Source organism: Carettochelys insculpta, chromosome 4 (assembly GCF_033958435.1).
Source record: "Carettochelys insculpta isolate YL-2023 chromosome 4, ASM3395843v1, whole genome shotgun sequence".
NCBI classification, from domain to species: Eukaryota; Metazoa; Chordata; order Testudines; family Carettochelyidae; genus Carettochelys; species Carettochelys insculpta.
In genome coordinates, this window is record NC_134140.1 from 123,365,150 (window position 1) to 123,390,114 (window position 24,965).

Consider the following 24,965-nt stretch of genomic DNA (forward strand, 5'->3'; position numbering starts at 1 on the left):
AGCTCAAAAGCTTCTCTCTCTCACCAGCAGCAGTTGGTTCAATAAAAGGTATTACCTGCCTGACCTTCTGTCTCTAAACATTATTTGAAGTTCTGTACTTTCAGTGCTAAACTGCACTGCCTTGAGCCAAACCAACAAGAATGACTGGAGGTTCTAGGTATGAACTACTGATCATCAGGATCATCAGAAAAAGAAAGGCAGAACTCGCATAAAACTTGATTTTACAAATTGCCTTAACTGGAAATGCTTTAATTTATGAATCCTGTTGGCAGCACTTTTTCTACAAAAGTTACATCTACTATGTGAATTAACTTAATAATGAATTAATTTACTGTGAAATAGATGGCAGCATGAAAAGAACTTAATCCAAGATATTAAACAGTGGCTCATAATGTGGCTTTTATAAAGTCATATGTCTTTGCGCTGAGGTGCATAGTTAAATATTTTAATTATCTGTGTTCAGATGTTAGCTAATACTTGTGCACTAATTTATGTGGATGCCTATTTGGTAGGCATTGTACATCATTGATAAGGTGTAGCAATAGTAAATCACTGGTACTCTGTTTTAATTCCACAGATTAAAATGTGGTTACTCAAATTCTAATACTTTTAACTTTTGTACCATGATACAAAGGTGCAGCCATAGTATTGTTGCTGAACAGAAATATGCTGATATATCCTTATTCCCGTTAGGTCTGGATTGCTTAGCACTCTAGTGGGAGAGAAATCTGTGACACAAAGATGGGAGGTAAGTGAGGGTTCTACTGTGCCTATATACCTGGAAGAGCCAAAATTTATAGTCTTCCGCAGTGAAATATTTGAATAATATTTGTTCCTGTTCAGTAGTTTGAAAAATGCTCTACCCTGGCATACTCTGCAGCAAATTGCTTTGCAGTATTCTGAAAGAAACAACACTGTTTGCACCATTAGATGTGTGAGACAGAACCATGCAGTAAATCTCAGTAGAGATCTGACCACAGTGAAGACCTGCCTATTAAAGGGTTTGATTATGCTAAAATAAACTAAAAAGTTAATTTTTATCCTTTTTTAAGAGAGGAGAAATCAGTAATTTCCAGTACCTGATGCACTTGAACACTCTGGCTGGCAGATCCTATAATGATCTCATGCAGTACCCTGTTTTTCCCTGGATCCTTGCAGACTATGATTCACCGGTAAATATGAAAACTTATCTATGTCATGCTGACGTTTTCAAATGCTTATTTTTAAGATTGATAACATTATGGTTCGTTCACATGTCCTTGGTGGAGCTGGGGCCTGCTGAGTTTTGCAAATCTTAATTTCACTTTGCACCTTCCAGGCTCTGACCAGTCCCTGTGCAGAGTGCCATTGAAGTTAATGTGGCTCTGCACAGGCCAGGGCTGTCTCCAAAGAGATCTTTGCAGGAGCATGGCCTAAGTGTTTTGCACAATGGCCTGGTGACCAGCGTAGGCACAAATGTGCCTTTGTGCCGTAACTGTGTTACCTGTAAATCTCTGCAATAGTTGTCTAAACTGCTTTCCAGTGGCTTTTAAGAGAGAGTATAGCGATTCTCAACCAGTGGTTTGTGGAGCCACACAGCTGAAACTTAGAACCTGAACCCCAGCACCCACAGCAGGGCTGAAGCCCTGGTCCCTGGCACCCCAGACAAGGCTGAAGCCTGGATCTGCAGCACTGAATCCCTAAACCCTGATGCTCCTCTTGGGGCACAAGTCCATGAGACCTGAGCAGTTCAAGAGCAGTCCAGTCAGCAGCTCCACACCCCCAGCTGCCTTCTCTCCTCACTCCCAGCCTGGCTGGAAGTGAGAATCAGGAGCCGGGCAGCGCAAGCAGGTGCTACTCTGTCTGGTGCCATGGAGCCAGCAGTGAGAGCATTCCCTTGACTCTTGCTGCTTCCCAGGTCTGAAACTTCTCCTCAGCACCCAGCCCCGTTTTGCTCACGCAGTCAGTAAGAGCTGCCTGGGGGAGGGCAGGGAACCTGGCTCCATGGCTAGCAGAGCCCCCATGAAACAGCGACTGCGGGGGGGGTCCTCCCAGCACACAGCCCCTCACTACCCCCTCCTTGCACCCTGAGTTTCTGGCCTGCTTGCATACAGCCTCCAATTACCCTCCTGCCTGCAACCTCCACTACCCCTCCAGTTACTACCTGCGTCACACAGCCCATAGATATCCCCTCCCTGTACCATCAGATACCAGCCTGCCTGCTCCTTGGGGTACCACCTATCTACATGCCATCCCCAGCGACCCTTCCTGCCTGCACACAGCCCTTAGCTACCTCTCTCAGTGAACCTGGAGCTACCCTCTGCCTGCATCTTACTCCACCCCTGCCTCACACAGGCCCTAGTTATTCCTTCCCTGCACCTGCAGCTACTCCCTGCACACAGCCCTTAGTTACCTACTGCCACAAGCAGCCCCAGTTACTCTCCCCTTTCACCTTGAGCTTAATTCCCTGCCTCACACAGCCCCAAGTTGCACCCTGAGCTACTCCCCTACCCAGACAGAGGTCCTAGTTACTCCTGGCTTCACACAGCCCCTAGGTATGCCCCCCTTTCACTCTGAGCTAACCCCCTGCTACACACATCCTCCAGTTAACCCACACACACACTCTGAGCGCCTCTCCTGCCCACACACGGCCCTTACTTATCCCCTGCCTATGCTCTGAACTACCTTCCTGCCCACACAACGCCCCTAGTTACCTCCTGTGTGCACCCTGAACTGTTCTCAAACTTTTTGAACTGAGCCCCCACCCACATTATTACAATTTTTGGTAGTCCCCCAGACTCTAATCCAGGTGAGTTGGTGGACTGCAGAGCTGAGTCAAGGTAGAGGTGGCACTCCATTCCTAGACTCTGCTATTCAGAATTGGCTTGAGCCTCACCATCCCCTGCCCCACCCACAATAGATGTCAAACTATGCCTATGGCCAGCTTGGAGCCCCGAGTCCTCTTCTTCCCCACTGGGCCCTGGAATTTTTGTGGTATGGGGTGGGCACAAAGGAAAAAAGACTGAGAACCCTGAACGTAGCACAAGTATGCCCTGTTTAGGGGACATTGCAAAGTCTCTCAGGAAAGTGAATAACCTAATGTTGAGAAAGGGGAAAATGCTATTAATGGTGCTGTTAACGTTGGGTTCGGCGGTACCTTTGACGAGTTGGTTTTGAACCTAAGGGTGGACAGAAGGAGCTGTGATGAAGACGTACAGCTGAGAGTAACTTTGGGCTCGAGGGGGGAGGGAGGAGAGACAGGATGTACACCCGCTACCAGAATGTAGTAAAAAGATACCTTCTTGAGTTAGGCTGAAAAATTCACTAGAAAAGACCTAGAAAAACTCTTAACTAGATGAGGTAAATTACTGCTGCTGACGACATGAGTCTTAGAAGCAAAATATAAATACACCAAACAGCCGACGAGGCTGCTCTCGTTGACTGGGCAGTACAGAGTGTTTTTAAGAATCTTATTCCTTTATTTTAAAAGGAATTGGATCTTACTAATCCCAAGACATTCAGAAACCTGGCCAAACCAATGGGAGCACAGACAGACGAAAGATTAGCTCAGTACAAAAAGCGATACAAAGACTGGGAAGATCCTAATGGTAAGTAATAGTACAAATGCTGATCTTGAGGAGCGGAGATGGGTGCATTTCGAGGTTGTCTATGTGTCTGTCTTCTTCCCCAAAGAACCCCCTAATCACCTTTTGCCTATGTGTGCACCAGTTGCTATGGTGGGCACAAAAGGCCGTAGTATGGCTGCTTTATGCCAGTGTCCCTTTTAACTGTGGCCACAGAGCAATTCTGAGGCCTCCAATTGGGAAAGAGCTACTTCTCCCAGACTGGTGTCACTGTTTCCTCTAACTCTTTCCCTCCATGTGTAGAATAACATTATGTGCAGTAAGGCATGCACGAATGCGCACCGCCGATAAAAACACATGAGGCTGGCTGTGGGCACGATGAACTCTCTGCTAATCAGCTGGGTGGTATTTGAATCTCTCCTGAGTGGCTGCCCAAGCACACAGCTTGACAAGGAACACTGGTTGCTGGTGAGGGAGGCTGCTAAAGACTTGGTTATTTCTATGTCCATCTTCTCTAGTACCATGCCCACCTTCTCTTGCTATGACCTAAGTTACGGCAGCCCTCAGAGCTGTTCTTATCCTGAGGACATACACACCTTTTCCCTGAATGCGCTGCTTGATTTGTTTGGCATTTCTGTATACGCAAGTGCAAAAACTAACACTTCTAAGGAGAGAGATGAATCAGTCTATCAAGGAGATGCAGAGCAGGGGCCTTGGATCCTGCACTCCGCCTGAACTGGGCCCTGCTATCACCTTACCACTTTAGGCCCCACCCACCATCTGGGCCCCATTGTTAGCAAGCTGTCTTGGGCCCTGCAAACATTTTGGCCAGCCTTGAGGAAATGCAGCGTACTATATTAAGAAATCCTAATTGCTGCCAAAAGTAGTAGTAGTAAAAGAAAAAAAATCCTCTTCCATATTATACGCTACATGTTAATATAGAGAGAGTATCTCATGGCCTCTTACCCTGCGGTTTGTGATCACATAGCATTTCTGTAGACCTACCTGTTTATATGAAAAAGTAATGATAGGAAAGTAATATATTTTGAGCAGTTTTGCATGTATTCGAGTGGCTAGAAATAAATAAAGCCATTGTCATAAATGACTAGGCAGTTCTTCACAGACCACAGCTTGAGAACTTCTGAAATAAAATAAACAAAGCAAAGAAATAGGAATCGTCTTGCATAGGTCTTCTACAGCTTATTCGTTCAGTTCTCAGTGCATGGGTTTTCTAAGCCATAGTTATCTGACCAAGGCCATAAATAAGTACATAAAATGCCCCTTAGAACTGTGTTTGATTAGATCACTTCTTCTCCATTTAAGAATAATTCCTTTCAAAAATTAAAAACATCATCTTAAAAACATGATCTCTGCATGTGTCCAAACTCTCTTTGTTAATCTACACCTTCTTCCTGTTATGCCTTTTTTTCATATAAGAATCTGATGGTTCAAGAATATAAGAGTGGCTATCATGGTAGAGACCAGTAGTCCTCCTAGCCCACTATATTTTCTTCCAGAAATGGCCAGAACTAGGTTCCTCTGAAGGACAGTTTCTTTCAGTGATCTATACCATCATCCAGTCCCTGCAGTCAAAAGCTTTAGGACACCCAGAGCATATGGTTGCATCCCTGATCATCCTGGCGAATAGCAATTGATAGACCTATCCTCTGTATAGCTATATACCTTTTTTTAAACTTCTTGGCTTTCACAACATCCAGTGGCAATAAGATTCACAGTTGACTGTGCATTGTATGAAGTACTTCTTTTTATTTGCTTTTAAGTGGCTGCCTGTTAATGTCATCTGGTGGCCGCTGATTCTTATATTATGGGAAAGGGTAAATAATACTTCCCTAGTTATTTTCTCCACACCAGTCATGACTCTATATACCTCTATTATATCCAGCATACCCTGTAAGCTGAGCACTTGGGCGACCACCCATGAGACATTCAGATGCCACCCAGCTGTTTAGCAGAGCACCAACAGCCAACAACTTGTGTTTCTACTGGTGGTGCACATATGCACATGCTTCAGTGCATATCACAAAATTTATTCCACATGTGGGTGGTGGGGGAAAAAAGCGAGGGAACATTGATCATATGCCCCCTTACTTACCTCTTTCCCAGCTGAACAGTCCCTGTCTTCTTAATCTCTCCTGAAATGGAAGCTGGCTCCTACCCATAATCATTATTTTGGGCTTTTTTGGTACTTTTTCCAAACCTAGTACATGTTAGAGATGAGGCAACTGCATATTCATGTAGTATTCAAATTTTAGGCATAACATGGATTTATATGCTGATACTATGATGTTTACTGTTTTATTATCTATATATGCCTTTCCTAATAGCTCCTAACATTTCTTCAACTTTTTTTTTGACTGCTGCTACACATTGAACAGTTTTTTTCAAAAAATTACCTGTGATAATCCAAGATCTTTTTTCAGTGGTAGTGACTAATTTGCACCAAATCATTTTTATGTAGAGTTGAGATTTTTTATCCAATATGCATTACTTTCCATTTATCAACATTGAATTTCATCTGCCATTTTATTGCCCAGTCACCCATCTTTATGGTCAACTTTTGCTTTGATCGTCTAGGGTAATTTTACATTGTTTGCAAACTTTGCTACCTCCCTGTTTTTTACTGTTGTTTTTCCCAGGTCATTTGTAAATATGTTGAACAACACTGGTCCCAGACCAGATATGGGGGAGCCCTGATAGTTACCTCTTTCCATTGTGAAAAGTAACCGTTTATCCCTATCCTTGGTGCCCTGTATTTTCATCAGTTATTGATCTGTGACTTTCCTCTTATCCCATGACTTCTTACTTTGCTTAAGAGCCTTAGGTGAGATACCTGGTCAAAGGCTTTCTGAAAGTCCAAAATATACTTTCTTCTTCGAGTGGTCCCAGTGGGTGCTCCACATTAAGTGTCGGGCTCGCCCCGGTGCCACAGATCGGAGATTTCCAGCTGTATCTCGTTGGGTCGCGCATGCACCGATGCGCATCAGTCCTTCTTGCGCTTGCAGTCATGTGCGCGATCCAGTACATGCCAGTTCCTCTCAACTGCCAACGGCTGCAGACAGAATCCACTCCAGCTCCAATGCCTGAGACAGATAAATTCGTTATAATATATATCCACTCAATCATCCTTGTCCACTTGTTTTTGTTGACCACCCTCAAAAATTTTAATTGATTAGTAAGGCATGATTGGCATTGCCATTTGGCTGTTCCCCCACATATTGTGTTCACCTGTGTGTGTCTGATAATTCTCTTCTTTACTGTAGTTTCAACCAGTTTACCTGCTACTGAAATTAGGCTTATAAAATCATAGAACACTAGAACTGGAAAGGACCACGAGAGGTCATCAAGTCCAGTCCCCTGTCCTCATCAAAGGACCAAGCATCATTTAGATCATCCCCGATAGATGTCTGTCTATCATGCTCTTAAATATCTTCGGTGATAGAGATTCCGCAGTCTCCCTAGGCAGTTTATTCCGGTGTTTAACCACCCTGATAGTTAGGAAGTTTTCCTAATGGCCAACCTAAACTTTCCTTGCTGCAGTTTCCATTTTGTGACTCTTCCTATAAATTTCTGTTTCACTTGCTTCCTCAATTTTTCTGTAAAGTTCCTCTTCTTGAAGCTCAGTGTAGCTCTGTTGGCTTCTTTGTTATCCCACTCTCCCACACACCAGAATACTAAATTTAATTACACTGTGGTCTCCAATGCCAAGTATTTCTGCTATATTCATTTTTTGGGTCAGATCCAGTGCACCACTATAGGACTATATCAAGAATTGCCTTTCTTCTTGTGGTTCCAGGACTGGCTGCTAAAAGAACTGTCATTAATGGTGTCTAAAAAAAATTATTTAACTTCTTCCTGAGGCGACATGTACCCAGTCAACAGGGAGATAGTTGAAATCCCCCATTTTTACTGACACTTCTATTTTATAGCCTCTCTAATCTCCTAGAACATTTCTCAGTCACAACCACCATCCCAATCAGGTGGTCAGTTGCATATTCCTGTTGCTATTGTCTTATTGAAACATGGACTTTCTTACTATAGAGATTCTGTGGTACCACTTGATTTATTTAGCGTGTTTTGTGTATTTCACTGTTGTCATACAGTCAGTCCCATATATTTTTTTACCCTGGTATTACCTTCCCCATTGATTATCAGTGTTCTGCCAAGTTTCTGTGATTCCTTTTACACTGACTTTTGCATTTAATACTGGGTACTCAGGTCCACCCATCATAACACTTATAAAATTTGTCAACGTTTAGCTGTCTGCCTTCCTGTAATGTAATTGAATGAAATTTTCATTTGACAATTTCTCTTCGGCACCTACCTGTACTTAAATCAACATCTGTCCTCTCTGCTTTACTAGGATATAGAGAATCCCCATTAATAAATCTTCTTTTAACAGATGCCTCTGTCCAGACCTTCATATCTTTATTTTATTTGCAACTTCAGTACATCCCTATGTAAAGTTTGAGGACTGTTAAGTTACTGAACAGTCCAATACCAGCATGTGGTAAAGAGTTCCATTTTTGAACATGCAGCAGAATTGAGTGAAGACATTTGTACAGATGGCTTTTTATTGCCAGCAAATGAATAAAATAAAAACTTCACCAAATCTGCAGTCAGCAGTTCCGAGCACTAAGCCTTTGATTCTGTATTGTAGAAGAGGCAAACAGTAAAAATTCTTCTTTAGAAGAAGTCATTGTAGCTGTCTTGGAATGTTTCAGTTATTCAGAATGTAAAACTGCTAAAAGTGCGGTGTTGCTGGGCAAAAGACTTTCTGAATTATGACTAGTGGATTACTGCCAAAGTTTAAGTAAGTGGTTTCAATGTCAAATCGTAAAGTTTAAATAGTGTTAGTTCCGCAAATATGAAAGCTGCAAATACCTTTTTTAAATGTGTTCAGGGTCATACAGTTCTCACAGTCTAGCATTCTTATTAAACCTATTAATTTCTTAATTTACTGCAGATTTTATAATGAACATTTCCTCTTTATTTCCTCTTCATTTGTGACTTTTAATTTTTCTTGATCAGGGGAAACTCCAGCTTATCATTATGGTACTCACTATTCATCTGCCATGATAGTGGCCTCATATCTTGTCCGAATGGAGCCCTTTACCCAGATATTCTTAAGATTGCAGGTAAATTGTGTGAGATTTCATTTTGCTCTGTTTCTGTCATGTTTAAATTTGAAAATGGGTAAAAATGGATATAATCTGGGAACTTTATTTCCCTGAGCATCATAGAAGACAGAAGTGCTGTTAGCTGCATTGTTTTCTTCTTGGTGATTGTTAATCTCTCTTTAGAGTAGCAAAGAAATTTTTATGGGCAGTTGTATGTGATCCTTCATATTGAAGTCTGAATATTTTGTAAAATGTATGCTACACAAAAAACTTAGCAAAGGAAAAAACACCTTTGTATTTAATAGTCATATTTCAAATCATACATTGTTCATCTATTGTTAAGAGAACTCATGCATTAGTTTCTCTTACTCTGTTCTCAAGTGGTGAAAGACTAATTTATTAAACTGGTTTGTCCATCTAAAGAGGTAATTTATTACTAATAGTCAAATTAACCAAACATTAGCACAATTTGGAACTTTTTGACAGCTGAAGAATTAATTAGGTTCACAGTGCTACATTTTAAATATTTTTTTAGCTGGAAACCATCAGGTAAGAACAGGTTTTTTCATTGGGCCAGCATGTCAGCCAAAAAGACTAATATTTTGAATAGCACTATTGCTTTTTTTAACTACACAAAATGTCCCATAAATTTATATTTTATGCTTTATATTTAGCATTATTGCAAAAAAATTATATCACCTGCTCGAGGAAAATGTAGTTTTAGTCACTTTTGTTGCCGGAAAGAGGATTTTTTTTCATTTTTCTTTTATTGTTCTATCTGACTAAGACAAAATGCTATCAAACTGTTTTACTTTAAGGTTTTATAGACCTTGGCTGAGTCTGCTGTATTGAGAAATGTTCCGGTATAAAGATGCCTCTCATTTCATTCTACAGGGTGGCCACTTTGACCTGGCTGACAGAATGTTTCACAGCGTGCGTGAAGCCTGGTATTCAGCATCAAAGCACAACATGGCAGATGTAAAGGAACTCATCCCAGAATTCTTTTACCTCCCGGAGTTTCTGCTCAATTCCAATAACTTTGATCTAGGTAGGCAAAAGCTGCTGATCGCATCATGCTATGAGTGTGAAAACAGTACAAAGCTGGGCCAGACATAAAACAAGTTCAGTAAAATGTACATAACAGAGATTTATGTAACAGCATTGGAAAATGGCAGGTGGCTTACTGGAACTGGTTCTTAATTATCTTTTGATTGTGGGAATGTGCATTTCCTAATGGTGCATGTGTAGGTGCAATTATATAGGGAAATCTAAACTGTTGGTTTGTAACACATGACTTTTTCTTTTAGTTGAATGAAGATATTTTCTGAAAAATCAAGTTACTTTAACAGTTCATATAAAACTGCGTTTAAGCAGTTAAATTGAACAATACATTTACATCACAAAGTCGTCAAATCCTGCTTTGGTAGGAGAATTTCTGATGATTGTATTTTTCTTCCATATAATCTGCCAGTCTTCAAGTAGTGTTTCAGCAGTCGGGAGAGCTGTGTTATCATACAGAAATAGCATCATATTTTTATCAGGCTTCGAAGTTGTGTGGTTGTGTGTGTGTGTGTGTGTGTGTGTGTGTGTGTGTGTAAAAAAAATATGTCCCCACTTTATTTTTTTCAAAGGCACTATCTGTCTAGTATTTGGGCCCTCCCCCCACTGACCTTTTCTGCCAGCAGCTGTGCAGGCAGGTCACTTCCCCGAGTCTCAGGGAAGCTGGGGGAACATGGGCGGCTGCTGCATCCCTGCCACTTCCCCGTGAGCCGGCAGCTGTCATTTTCCCGGGGCTTGGGGAGGGCCAGTGGCTGCCACTTCCCTGGGGTTCCTTGAGAGCACCAGTGCTGCTACCTTCTCAACTACCCGGGGCTTAGTGGAACCAGGAGGAGTCGCCCCTCCCCCGTATCTTCCTGTCCAATATCAGAGACAGGGAGATACGGTTGCCCTAGATATATATTCTTCTAGAAGTGAAGTTCTAGAAGAAAAAGTAGCTGAAATGTGCTTGAAGGTTGATAGATTATTTCTGCTTGTTTTATTTAACTGCAGTGAAATTCCACTGAATTATTGGCAGATGATGCCACCATGAGACAAAATAACGTGTGTGAGATAATTATCGGTGTTACGGAAGCTTCTTATTTTTTTCCTATGAGATTAGCTCACAGTGTTTCCAAATTCTATACTGTACATTCAGTAACAGGGATTATTAACCATCCATATCTTTTGAAAATCAAAATTATAGGTACAGAATGCTTACTAAGAGTTTAGAATCTTAAACCAAGGATCTCTTCTGACACATTCATACATATGAATATAGCAGTTACTGTCCCTGTTTAGACACCTGATTTTAGGGAAAGTTTCATCTTAATCTGTATCACACATAGCCTACTTTACATTCTGAAACTCACACGTCTGTCCCTTTTTAATGCGTTTTTCAACAAAATTGAAACTTCTGTGGAGAAGAGATTCAGAGCCCAGTACTGCAAGCCGTATTTATATTGAGAGCATAATCCCGTGAACTCAAAGTGGCATTTGTGTAATATTTCTCAATGGCAGCATCTAGACCAGCCCCCAGCTTCAAAGGGGGCATGGTAATTAGGCTGTTGGGAGATTACGAAGGAAGTGCTGCAGTGCATATGCAGCACTTTGTTAGTTTAAATCTCCCCCGCAGCAACTTGAAGTGCTGGTTTGCGTGTAGCCACAGGTACTCTGAAGTGCCCGTGCTACTTCGAAGTCCCTTTACTTCTCAAAGTTTTGAGGAGTATGCACTGCAGCACTTCATTAGTAATCTCCCAACACCCTAATTACCATGCCCCCTTCGAAGCTGGGGGCTCCTCAAGACACAACCATTGTAAATAAAGGTTGAACAAAACAGTCCTTCAAAGTTTACAGCAGTGGACACAGCATATGAACATATTCTGGTAGACTAAAAAGTCTTGCTTGTATGGAGAAAACAAATCACAGTTTGGTTTGATTCTAACAGTGGGATGCCTTTTTACTGTTTGCTGTTTATAGCCTTTCATCTCTATTTTACAGCCTGTTGGCAAATAACTGAAAATGCACTGAAATCAGTAATTTGACACCTGCTAGACCTTCCTTTCTTAAAACATGACAGGTGTACAACGTTCAAAAAATGACCCTAAAGAAAAAGTCTGCTTAAAGTCAGTGTCCAAAAATCACTCCAGCTGAAGAGCTGATATTCATATTCTGATATTTCCCATTTTATATTTTTAAAAATTGTGTGTGCATATTTTTGTAAGACTGGACTGGAGCTTTCTTAAGTGTTTTTTTAATTAGCCATTCGATACCAGCTAAATATGCAAAATGGATGTTGCATGTGGCATGGCTGCAAGAGGCTGTTGTGCGGCCTGTTCCTATTATTCTACAAAGACGACATGCCTTTGTCAAACTTATTTAAATAGACAATACAGCTATAGAGAAATGAAATTAAAATTCTGAAAACATTTTTATTAAGAAGGGCAAAGACTTTGGGTGTGTCTACACAGCAAAGTTATGAAATAACAGATGCTGTTTCAAAATAACGGTGAGTGTCTACACAATGCAGCTGTTATTTTGAAATTATTTGTCTTATTTCAGAATTGGTAAACCTCATTGTACAAGGAATAGCACCTATTTTGAAACAGTTGTTTCAAAATAGAGGCTGTACAGCCAGGGAATAGCCTATTTTGAAATAAGCCATAGTACGTCCAGTGGCTTTATTCCAAAATAAAATATTTGAGCACTATTTCAAAATGCATTTTGTGTATAGCTGTGCTATTTCAGAATGAGCTATTCTGGAATACCTCTTCAAAAAATAATGTTGCTGTGTAAATAGAGCCTTTGTTTGGCTTCTCCATAGTGAAAATCATTAAGATAACTGGACTTCTATTCAAACGTCTCAGAAAGTTAGATAACCATTCAGTAAATTCTCTGTAGCAAAAAACCAAATACACTTATTTTTAAAAGACATTGTTAAGGATGGTCAACTGATATGATCTATTTTTATATATGTGCCAGGAACATAATTCTTTTTCTCTACCCTGTTCTCTATAACAACTTTTAAGTGCCTTTTCTCTATATAAAAAAAAATAAAAATGGTTCAACACTATCACAATCAACCTAAATAAACAAGGACATGATAGAGAAAAAATGTTTTCAGTAGGAAGAGTTTTCAGGCTTCTAAAGGACTATTAGAAACAACATAAAATGCTGATAAATTTCTTGAAGTGCTAACCTTATAAAGCATGTGCCATTTGAACTGAGATATGATTGTTGCTTCTTTCAGTGAGATGCATCACTTCCTTTTGCTTTTGAACCTTCCATTTATTTTGTAGGTTGCAAGCAGAATGGCACTAAACTTGGAGACGTAATACTGCCCCCATGGGCAAAGGGAGATCCTCGTGAATTTATCAGAGTTCATCGGGAGGTAATAAACATTTTAATAATAAGAAACACAGAAGGATTGTCTGGACTTAAATCTCAATAAGGGAGATTTCAAGCTCAATGTGTCCTTTGTAGTCACTTTTCTGTTTGATGTGTATCTTGGGGAGGTAGCCTTTTATGCTGATGAACTAAAGAACTAAATAGTCCTTCATTTGTTCTTGGTATCAGTATTGGCTGAGGCAGCTAATACGGTGCTGTTATTTATACAGCTTTTCCTTTAAACACATAAAGTCAGTCCACCACAGTCAGATAATACACTTGGTAGCTGTTCGGTTTAATGCATACATTTTGAATTACAGGCTTTGGAATGTGATTTTGTGAGCGCACATCTGCATGAATGGATTGACTTAATCTTTGGCTATAAACAGCAAGGCCCTGCTGCAGTAGAAGCTGTAAATGTCTTCCATCATCTCTTTTATGAGGGGCAAGTGGATATATACAACATAAATGACCCATTAAAAGAGACAGCTACCATAGGATTCATTAATAACTTTGGGCAGATACCCAAACAGGTAAGGATGTTCTTTTAACCTATTGTAACCATATTGCAGAAGATACTAAAATCCAAATGCTTTCTTATTAAAAAGCAATTGCAGTTAAAACAAATACGATATATAAGTTTCTAAGATGCTTTTCTGTCCTTTGGATGGAACTTGATTTCGAGTTTTCTGGTTATAAATACATTTCCAGAAATGCCAACTCAGTTATAAGTGAATCCATTCTCAGGCTGTTATACGTGACTAATGTACTCTTTGGGTTTTGTCAGTAAGTCTTGGCTTTTCTCCCTCTTTCCTCGTGCTCAAAAAGTAGAGGCAAGAGCTTATGGAGGAACTTTAAAAAAACCCAAATGATTAGAGAGCCAATATATTGCTACAAAAAGGTAGTGCTGTATAAATTCTTCCCTGGTTTTAACTATGTGATACAATTGCAATGTAGTGCACAGGAAGTGTAATTATACAAGTTGCCTTTTAGCAAAATTAGCTAGATACTTAATTTCCCTTTTTCTTTTTAACATGGTTGTTTAGTGTGCTCGGGCACCTTCTCATTCCCAGAAGTTCAAAATTGGCAACAGGGAATGAATAATTTGATAATTACTACTTCTGTTCATTCCCTCTGAGAAACCTGTCATTGGCCACTGTGGGCAGACAGGACGCGAGACTAGATGGACATTTGGTCAGACGCAGTATGGCCGTTCTTATGGTCTCATTATTTGTACTGTTGCTGTTGGGGGAAAAAAACTCTGAAATTAAACAATTGCTTTAAAAATATTGGCTCTTCCTCGAGTGTCCCCGTGGGTGCTCCACGATAGGTGTCGGGCTCGCCCCGGCGCCGCAGATCGGATCTTTCCAGCAGTTTCTGCCGGACCGCGCATGCGCCGGCGCACGCCGCTCCCCTGCGCACTCCCGGCCACGTGCGCGATCCGGTCCCCGCCAGTTCCTTCTTAACCACCATTGGCTGCAGATGGAATCTGCTCAGGCTGCGGCCAGAGTCAGCGTATTTAGAGTTTTTCAGAGTTTTAGAGTTTCTTTTAAGAGTTCTTAGTTAAATTGTTTTGTTTCTTTATTGCAAAAAAAAAAAAAAAATAATAATAATAATAATAATTCTACTTATATAAGTAGAAAGTCTTAGTAACGAGACGGAGGAGTGGAGGCAACGCGGGGACGTGAAGGCCAATAGGCCTCCTGCTGCGGCAGGCTGGAGTCCGTGAGAGGGGAACAGGCACAGAGAAGGTGCTAAGTACCCTGTTAACAGCTCAAAGACTCACCGCAATGTCATCTTCAGGATTCAAGACGTGCGAGTCGTGCCGCGAAGCTATGCCGGCCTCTGGTGGGCACAGTCAATATATTAGGTGCCTGGGGGAATCACACGTCACCCAGAAATGCTCCTTCTGTGCAAAGCTCACGGCCAGAACCAGATAGGATAAAGAAGTGCGACTGAAAATGCTGCTGTTTGATAAGGCCCTCCAGCCAGACATGCCGGAGAGGCCTCAGCCGGAGGGACCCACAGGGCTCCATAAAAGGAAGGCGGTGTCCCTCACCCCCTTGGTGCAGAAACGGAGGAAGCTCTCTCCAGCCCGATCCCTGCCGGCGGTCACAGCGAGCGGGACGGGCGTAGCACACAGCCCCCAGCCGCAGTCACAAGCAAGCAGCAGCGCATGTGGCAGAGGCTGAGCCTCTGATTACTAAGCAGCCAGCCCGCGCATTCAGAGCGGCGGCCAGGCAAGTGCCAGAACCGGCGGCACAGACCCCCGCAGCTCCAGCGGTGCAGGGCCAACAGGTACGTAGCCTGCAGACACCGGAGGAGATCACCCGCACGGCACCGCAGATGAGCGTGCCGAGCGCGGCACCGACAGCGGGGCCGAGATCCCAGGCACGGGGAGGGGCGGAGCCAGCCCCGCAGGGGAGGGGAAAGGCAGCAGCGAAAACCCGGCACCGCAGCCCTTCTCTGGACAGGGCTGCAGGGCTGCTCTCAACAAGTCCTCCCCTTATGCTGTGTACACCAACCAGGAGACATGAGTCTCCCCCAGCCTATCCAGAGCCGCCTCCTCCGTTCCTCCAACCAGCGTCACCATGGCTCGGGCCACCCTCGCCTTTTCTGGGATTTGACCTTCTGGAGTACTACCACAAACCAGTTTCACCATTGTCTCAGTCATCCAGACGATCTCACTCCCCCAGACATCGGGGGTATGCACCTCGAGAGTGGTCCAGGTCTCCATCCCAGGAACCATGCTCGTGCTGCCACGGTCGTCCTTATCATGCTGGGCATAGACACCACAGGCATACACCCAGGGGCAGATCCCCCTCGACCGCCCAGTACCCCCGCGGGCACTCACGGACGGGGACGGAAACACATCTGTCTCAAGGGGAGCTGATTTTGGAACCCCGAGATTTTCCCTCGCAAGCCTCCAGTGAGAGGGTGTACCACCGGCAGCAGGACCCAGGGAGTTCAAGGGAGGTTTACCCTAGTGGTTCCTCCTTGTCCTCCCCCGACGAGGCTATGGCCCCCGGGGATGTTGCCCCCCCAGACGACCTCAAACAGTTTCAGGAGCTGTTTAAAAGGGTGGCTTTCACGCAAGGCATCCAAACAGCAGAGGTGCAGGAGAAGCACCACAAGCTCCTCAAAAACCTGAGGCCTCCGGCCTCATCCAAAATCACTATCCCGCTTGACGAAGCAATCATGGAGTCTGCTACTACCATATGGCAGACCCTGGCTTCCGCTCCACCTATAAACAAGAGGGCAGATAAGAAATACTTCGTCCCGGCGAAGGGCATGGAGTTCCTGTTTAGTCACCCACAACCAAATTCTCTGGTGGTAGAATCGTCTCAGCAGAGATCGAAGACTTCCCAGTACAAAGCGGGGGGGAATGGATAGAGATGCCAAGAAGCTAGAGCTATTTGGCAGAAAGGTATACTCCTCCTCCACCCTGCTAATGAGAGTGGCTAATTATGCAGCACATCTAGTGAACCACAATTTCGACAATTACTCCAGTCTTACTTCTCTCATGGATTCACTTTCAGAAGATAAGAAGCCGGTGCTGAAGGCCATCATGCAAGAGGGCTATGCAGCTCCAAGGACGGGAGTCCAGATCGCCCTGGACGTAGCAGACACGGCGGCACACTCAACGGCTACGGCAGTGGTCATGCGCAGGGAATCCTGGCTCCAGACATTGGGTATCCCGAGGGATCTGCAGGCAAAAATTGTCGATCTCCCTTTCCCTTTCGACACGCAGAAGTTGTTTGCAGAGTCAACTGATTCGGTCCTTCATTCCAGTAAAGACTCAAGAGCCACGCTCAGAACCCTGGGTATTTATACCCCTCCATACAGAAAGAAAAAGTATTACCCTCAACAAAGGCGATACCCGTACCAACCTCAGCGTGCTCAGTACCAACGGGACTACGACTAAGGGCGGCATCAACAGCAACAACAGTATAGAACTCCTAGGTGACGTTCCCAACAAGGCCGTGCATCCTCGGGGCAGGCCCAAAGGCAACAAGTTTGATGGACAGGTCGAGGGCTGCACTATTACTACTGTCGCGCAATGTCATCCACACTTAATGTTCCATCATCGCCTCCGACCGTTCCACTCACAATGGCAAAAGATCACCACAGACAAGTGGGTACTAGAGGTCATAGCCACGGGTTACGTGATCCCCTTTCAGTCGCTCCCACCGCCAAGACCTCCGCCCAGGCCTCATCTCAGGGATGCCTCCCACGAGGCAAAACTCAAGCACGAGGTGGACCACCTGATGCTTATAGGGGCGGTGGAAAGAGTGCCGGAGCGACTCCAGGGGAAAGGGTATTATTCACGATACTTCCTCACAGAGAAGAAAACAGGAGGCTGGAGGCCCATCTTAGATCTTCGAGGCCTCAACCGGTACTTGCGCAAACAACACTTTCAGATGGTCACAGTCGCCTCTATACTCGCGGCACTGGACGATGGAGATTGGTTTGCAGCCCTCGACTTACAAGGTGCGTATTTTCATATAACAATCCACCCGGCTCACAGACGTTTTCTCCGGTTTATGGTCGGCAAAGAACATTTCCAATACAAGGTTCTGCCGTTTGGCCTCTCTTCGGCCCCCAGAGTCTTTACCAAGACCCTGGCAGTGGTGTCAGCCTACCTGCACAGACAGGGGGTATTTATATTCCCATATCTGGACGACTGCCTACTGAAAGGGGCCTCGAAGGCGGAGGTACTACGCATGATACGCGTAACAGCAAACACGTTTTCTTCGCTGGGCCTAGTCATCAACCTTGCGAAGTCAAAGATCAACCCCACACAGGACATAGAGTTCATAGAGGCACGCATAAATTCTATCACAGCAAGGGTTTATCTACCCAACTCTCGCTTTCGCGCCATCGGTTCCCTGGTACAAGTCATTACATACAGCCCCACGGTGCTGGTTTTAACGTGCTTGCAGCTGCTCGGCCACATGGCAGCGGCAACGTTCGTGGTACAGAACGCCAGATTGCATATGCGCAACCTACAACATTGGCTGGCGAGCGTTTACAAGCCGGCATCCCATACCATCCGCAGGGTGGTGTCGCCCACGACAGAGGTGCGCAAATCCCTGCAATGGTGGGTAAACCCCAAGAACATGCTAATGGGTACCCTTTCACCAACCACAAATCTCTATTTTTCTCACCACCGACGCCTCCCACATAGGGTGGGGAGCACATATTGGCGAAAAGGTGATGCAGGGACTGTGGTCCCCTACGGAACAGTCACTGCATATAAATATACTGAAGCTCAGAGCGGTGTTCAATGCCTGCAAACACTTTCAAGACCACATACAAGGCAAGGTAGTCGGGATCAATACAGACAATATCTCCACCATGTTTTATATAAATCGAAAAGGTGGAGCTCGATCCCGTGCCTTATGTGCGGAAGCAGTCTGGCTGTGGAACTAGTGCATCGCCAACAATATAACGTTGAAAGCCTCGTACTTACCAGGCGCTCACAACGTGAAGGCAGACCAGCTGAGCAGGCACTTCGCACTCACACACGAGTGACAGATCCGCTCCGATCTGCTACGACCAATTTTTCATGCATGGGGGTTTCCCCAGATAGACTTGTTTGCCACTCAGCACAACAAGAAGTGCCCCCAATACTGCTCCAGGGCAGGACTGGGGCGGGGGTCCTTGGGGGACGCGTTCGCGATTTCGTGGAAGGGCCCACTGCTTTATGCGTTCCCCCCCACGGTGCTTATCCACAAGGTCCTGCAGAAAGCCAGGAGGGAGAGAGCCCGCATGACCCTAGTGGTCCCCACATGGGATCGACAGCAATGGTTCCCCTTGCTTCTCCGCATGTCGAATCGTCCACCGCTTCCCCTTCCGGTAGCGCCGGACCTGCTCATGCAGGCCCAGGGGTCCATAGTACATCCACACCCCCAAGGTCTGCGCCTACAAGCATGGTTAATCCATGGCTCAGCTCCCTAGAAAGTACATGTACGGAGGGAGTACAACAAGTCCTGGAAAGTAGCCGAAGGATCTCCACCAGGAAGACCTACAAACAGAAATGGACTCGATTCACTGCATGGTGTTCCACCAAGCAGTTAGCTCCCCTTGAAGTGCCTATACCTGTCATACTAGAATACTTACTGGACCTCAAGAGAGGGGGGCTCTCCCTCTCCTCGTTGAAGGTCCATCTCACCGCTATATCGGCTTTTCGGCATGAAGAGGAAGGGCCCACGGTGTTTGCCCATCCTATTGTTACCAGGTTCCTGAAGGGGCTGGTAAACCTGTACCCGCCTCAGAAACCGCTTCCACCATCGTGGAGCTTGGACCTGGTGCTCAGCGCGCTAACGGGACCGCCCTTTGAACCCTTAGCCACGGTTTGCCTCCGTCTCCTTACCATAAAGACAACCTTCCTTCTTGCAATTACGTCAGCTCGCAGGGTGAGTGAGCTCGCAGCAGTTATGGCAACGCCGCCCTGCACGGTATTCTCAAAGGAGGCGGTAACCTTACGGCTGCACCCAGCCTTTGTTCCGAAAGTTTCTTCAGAGTTCTATCTTAACGAACCCATAGTTTTACCCTCGTTTTACCCGAAGCCTCATAGCTCCAGCAAGGAGGCACGCCTGCACCTCCTGGACGTGAGGAGGGCGTTGGCCTTCTACATAGACAGAATTAAGTCCTTCCGCAAAACGGACAGACTCTTAGTCTCTCTCGCTCCCAGGTCAAAAGGATAGGGTCTCTCTTCACAGAGAATCTCGAAGCACATTGTGTCCTGCATAAAGATGTGCTACGAACTTTGAAAGACTGCTTTACTGGCCCCGCCTAGGGCTCATTCCACCTGGGCGGTGGCGGCATCAACAGCCTTTTTCAAGGGCATCGCGCTAGAAGACATCTGCAGAGTGGCGGCATGGTCATCCTATGACACCTTCGCCAAGCATTATGCCCTACACCGGGTGTTCCAAGAGGATACCCGCCTCTCGACAGCGGTCCTTTCGGGGGCAAGCTGCACATAACCCGATTAGCCATCTCCTTTCTTGGGTTACTGCTGGGTAGTCACCTATCGTGGAGCACCCACGGGGACACTCGAGGAAGAAAGAGAAGTTACTCACCATAGTAACAATGGTTCTTCGAGATGTGTCCCCGTGGGTGCTCCACCACCCGCCCATCCTCCCCGCTTCGGATCTCTGTTTGGTGTTTTTCAGGAGCATCCGAGGCAGTTGGTCAAGGAACTGGCAGGGACCGGATCACGCACGTGGCCGGGAGCGCGCAGGGGAGCAGCGCATGCCGGCGCATGCGCAGTCTGGCAGAAACTGCTGGAAAGATCCGATCTGTGGCGCCGGGGCGAGCCCGACACCTATCGTGGAGCACCCACGGGGACACATCTCGAAGAATCATCGTGACTACGGTGAGTAACTTCTCTTTCTGGCTGGGCTGGTGTAAATCAGTATCTAGAAACGAACTGGCAGAATTCAGAGGCAACCTTAAAAAAACAGAAAATGATAGAAGCATTTAAGGGTGTTGAAATTCTCTTTGAAAGTCCATTGTAAATTATTAAATATATGAAAGATTATTGCATTTACCTTGGATAAAGGAGTTTGGGTTTGCTGTAGAGTAGATGCTTCCTGAAGAATTTCTCTTTGCCTTGTGTAGCATCAGGGGAGCTATTGTTGGTATCAGTAGGTATTTCCCATATTTTAATACCTTCCCAAAGGTGACAGAGGAATAGTCTGTGTTGTATCTGCCTGTGATATTTCAAAATCAGAAGTGCAGCAAACCTCGTAATCAGTATATAGCAAAAACGCATAGACAGTGAGTGGCAGTTCCGGAATATTTATCATTTGGATAGGCAGCCTAAGATGTGGGTGCTGATCTGGAACTTTGGACGGTCCCCACTAGATCCTGGGTCCACCTTAACCTCATGTCCCCAGTCCAGATAGGTCCCAGTTTTCTTCTTTCAAAAGCACTCTAACTCTGCTAACCCCTTCTTCATTCTTGAATCATCCTGTGACATCTTTCCCTCAAATTCCTTTTGTTGTTGGTTTTATGTGTATTTTTGTTGTACCAACAGCGGGGTTTTCTGCTCTTACATTTGCTTGTTTTCCTTGGACTGAGCCATTGATCAACGGCTTTGATCAACTTCTGTGATGCCATTGGTGAGTGACAAAACCAGTCCTTGATTGGCATAGCTGATTACAGATGTCACACAAAAAACACCAGCTGCAGGCGTTGTACATTCTTTTCGGATCATATGCTTTTCCTGTGGTGCTTGAATACGCTCACTGTCAAACCAATTAAGAGCCTGTACCGTGGTGTGCTTCCAGGACAATCTGTCCTTAACCAGAGTTTCCAGATCATTGGGAGATACGCCTTCATATTGGCTTCTAAGATGTATTTATCATGCTTATAGTGACCACTGATAGAGCACTTTCCATGAGCAAGCTGGCTATAGAAGACCATCTTTTGTGTCTTTGTATCATCCATCCATCCATGACGAATCCAGCGAAACTGTTTGTTCATAAGCATTGCATCCATGCCCATGGCACCACACAGCCTAAGAACCTCTGTTAGGATTTTGTCCCAGTAATTCACGTGGGCAATCTTCCTCAGACAGCGCATATGGAACTGATTGAGTTTCAAAACTTGACGGCAATATATTGTCCATGACTGAGCCATACAGTGGAATATTCAGGACAGTTGCGTGGTAAACTGCTACCTTGGTATGGAGTTTAATACCATGGTCATTCCACAGGAGTCTGGTCAGTTTTCAAAAGGCAGTGCTGGCTTTGGCTAGTCAAGCAGATATGTCACGATCCATGTTTATGCTAGAGGACAGTACACTTTGGAGGTAGCGGGACTTGTCAGCAACCTTATGGACTGTATGAGCAGCAGTGATCACTGGAGTGATGGGCTCTTTCCAAACAGGCTGAGGCATAACTTTTCTCTTCTTGAGGCACACTGTGAGTCTGAAGCAGTGAGAAGTAACAAAGCGATGAAAAAGCTCCTGTGCATCCTTCACTGAATGAGCCAATAGCGCACATTCATCAGTAAACAGAAGGTCATGGATAGTTGTATTAACCACTTCACTGCAAGCCTAAAGTCTCAGAGGATTGAAAATTCTGCCGTTAGTTCAGAACTGAATAGGTATACCCAATGTGCAGTCCTTAAGAGCAACTGTAATAGCATTATTGAAAAGTAAATGTTGAACAGGTGAGGAGCAAGCACACATCCTTGTTGTGTACCACTTGATATTTCAAAAGGTGCTGATGTTTCTCTGTTGTTAAAGAGAACCAAGCATGCCATCATCCAAAGACGAAACAATGTATATAAATTTTTCAGGACAGCAAATTTGCCTGAACACTTTACAGAGCCCATTTCTGTTGACCATCTCAAATGCTTGGGTCAAGTCAATGAAAATCACATAGAGATCCTGATGTTGCTCTCTACATTTCTCTTGTGTCTGTCTGACTGTAAATATTACAACAATGCCCTAACCAGCACAAAATCAACACTGGCTTTCAGGACTAATGCCATGTTTGACCACATGTAGCGAAAGCTGGTTGTAAAGGTTGTGGGCCAGCATCTTACCAGCTATAGAGTATAGAGAGATGCCCCAATGGTCATCACAACATACATGGTCAGCTTTTATTTTGTGTATATGTACAATCACGGCATCTTTGAAGTACTGGGGGACTAGCTCCTTCTCCCAAATAGCGCTAAATAAATGGGTGAGGTGATACATCAGCTGGTGATCAGCAGCTTTGTAAATTTAAGGTGGAATTGCATCACTGCCAGGTGCCTTTCCAGATTTCATCTATGTAACAGCTTTTTGTACCTCATCAAGAGTTGGCGGTATGACCAGCTGTAAATCGTTCTCACTGAGGAATCTCTTCAAGAATGCTCTTGTCAAAAGTTGGGGCCTGGTTCAATACTTTGTGAAAATACTCAGCCCAGCGGTCAAGGATTTTAGCACTATCTGTGATCAAAATGAGGCCATCAAGCAGGGTGCACTGGTGTATAGTCAGCAGTGCATGGCCCATAGACTGCCTTCAGCCTGTCACAGAATGTTTTAAATTCATGTCTGTTGCATCTTGGAGTTTAACTGCTAATCCCTTCTTCATTCTTGAATCATCTCTTGACACCTCTCCCTCACCTACCTTTTATTTTTGACTTTGTGTGTTTTTGCTGTGCCAGCGGCTGGGTTTTCTGCTCTGGTATTTACCATCATCATGAAGCACAATAAGATACTATCAAAAGAAAAAAGCAGTCAAGTAGCACTTTAAAGACTAACAAAATAATTTATTAGGTGAGCTTTCATGGGACAGACCCACTTCTTCAGACCATAGCAATACCAGAACAGATTCAATATTTAAGGCACAGAGAATCAAAAACAGTAATCAAGAAGGACAAATCAGAAAAAAAAATTATCAAGGTGAGCAAATCAGAGAGTAGAGGGGTGGGGGGGGAGAGTCAAGAATTAAATTAAGCCAAGTATGCTAATGAGCCCCTATAGTGACCCAGAAAGTTCCAATCTCGGTTCAAACCATGTGTTCGTGTGTCAAATTTGAATATAAAAGAGAGTTCAGCAGCCTCCCTTTGAAGAGTGCTGTGAAAATTCCTCTTCAGTAACACGCAAACTCATATGTCATTAACAGAATGGCCCACTCCATTAAAATGCCGGCTAACAGGTTTGTGGATCAGGAGTGTTTTTATGTCTGTTTTGTGCCCATTAACTCTTTGTCTAAGAGAATTGGAAGTCTGTCCAATAGACAAAGCATCTGGGCATTGTTGGCACGTGATGGCATATATGATGTTAGTTGAGAAACATGAGAATGTGCCCGTGATTCTGTGGATAATCTGGTTCAGTCCAGTGATGGTATCTCTGAAAAGATATGTGGACAAAGCTGGCAGCGGGCTTTGTTGCAAGGAAAAGTCCCAGGACTGATGTTCCTGCGGTGTAGACTGTGGCTGTTTGGTGAGAATCCTCTTAAGTTTGAGAGGTTGTCTGTAGGAGAGAACAGGCCTGTCACCTAGGGCCTTCTGGAGTGTGGCATCCTGATTAAGGATAGGTTGTAGGTCTTTAATAATTCATTGCAGTGGTTTGAGTTGGGGGCTGTAGGTGATAACCAGTGGTGTTCTGTTCTTGGCTTTTTTGGGCCTATCTTGGAGTAGCTGGTCTCTGGGCATCCATCTGGCCCTGTTGATTTGTTGTTTTATTTCTCCTGGTGGCTAATTCAGGTTTATGAATATTTGGTAAAGATCTTGTAGTTTTTGGTCTCTGTCAGTAGGATCAGAGCAAATGCGATTGTACCTAAGGGTTTGACTGTAAACAATGGATCTAGTCATGTGCGCAGGGTGGAAGCTAGAAGGGTGTAGGTAAGTATAGCGATCAGTGGGTTTCTGGTACAGTGTGGTACCGATCAGGCCATCCTTGATTTGTACTGTAGTGTCCAGGGAACATATCTTTCTCGTGGAGTAGTCGAGGCATAAGTTGATGATGGGGTGCAGATTGTTGAAGTCTCTGTGGAATTCTTCTAGAGTCTCTATACCATGGGTCCAAATCATAAAGATGTCATCAAAGTATCTTAAGTAGAGGAGGGGTAATAGGGGACGAGAGCTGAGGAATCATTGTTCCAGGTCAACCATAAATATATTAGCATATTGTGGAGCCATGCGAGTGCCCATAGCAGTTCCACTAATCTGGAGGTATAAATTATCTCCAAATTGGAAATAATTGTGGGTGAGAACAAAGTTACAGAGGTCAGACACCAGGTTGGCTTCGGTGGCAACGAAGATAGTATTCCTGATTGCTTGTAACCCGTTTTTGTGTGGAATATTAGTGTACAGAGCCTCTACATCCATTGTGGCA

The 24,965-nt window shown here is 44.4% G+C and overlaps 1 protein-coding gene across 3 annotated transcripts in view; it reads left to right on the top strand.

Annotated features, from left to right (window-relative positions):
- The window catches only part of WDFY3 (WD repeat and FYVE domain containing 3), a 284,323-nt gene that overhangs the window by 234,156 nt on the left and 25,202 nt on the right, over positions 1-24,965 (top strand). For all 3 annotated transcript variants that reach the window (XM_074993680.1, XM_074993682.1, XM_074993681.1), the window contains 7 exons: positions 694-748; positions 1,053-1,172; positions 3,470-3,587; positions 8,613-8,719; positions 9,596-9,749; positions 13,036-13,127; positions 13,444-13,656. In XM_074993680.1, the coding sequence (XP_074849781.1) occupies positions 694-748; positions 1,053-1,172; positions 3,470-3,587; positions 8,613-8,719; positions 9,596-9,749; positions 13,036-13,127; positions 13,444-13,656 (859 nt within the window). The remainder of the gene's footprint in view (positions 1-693; positions 749-1,052; positions 1,173-3,469; positions 3,588-8,612; positions 8,720-9,595; positions 9,750-13,035; positions 13,128-13,443; positions 13,657-24,965) is intronic.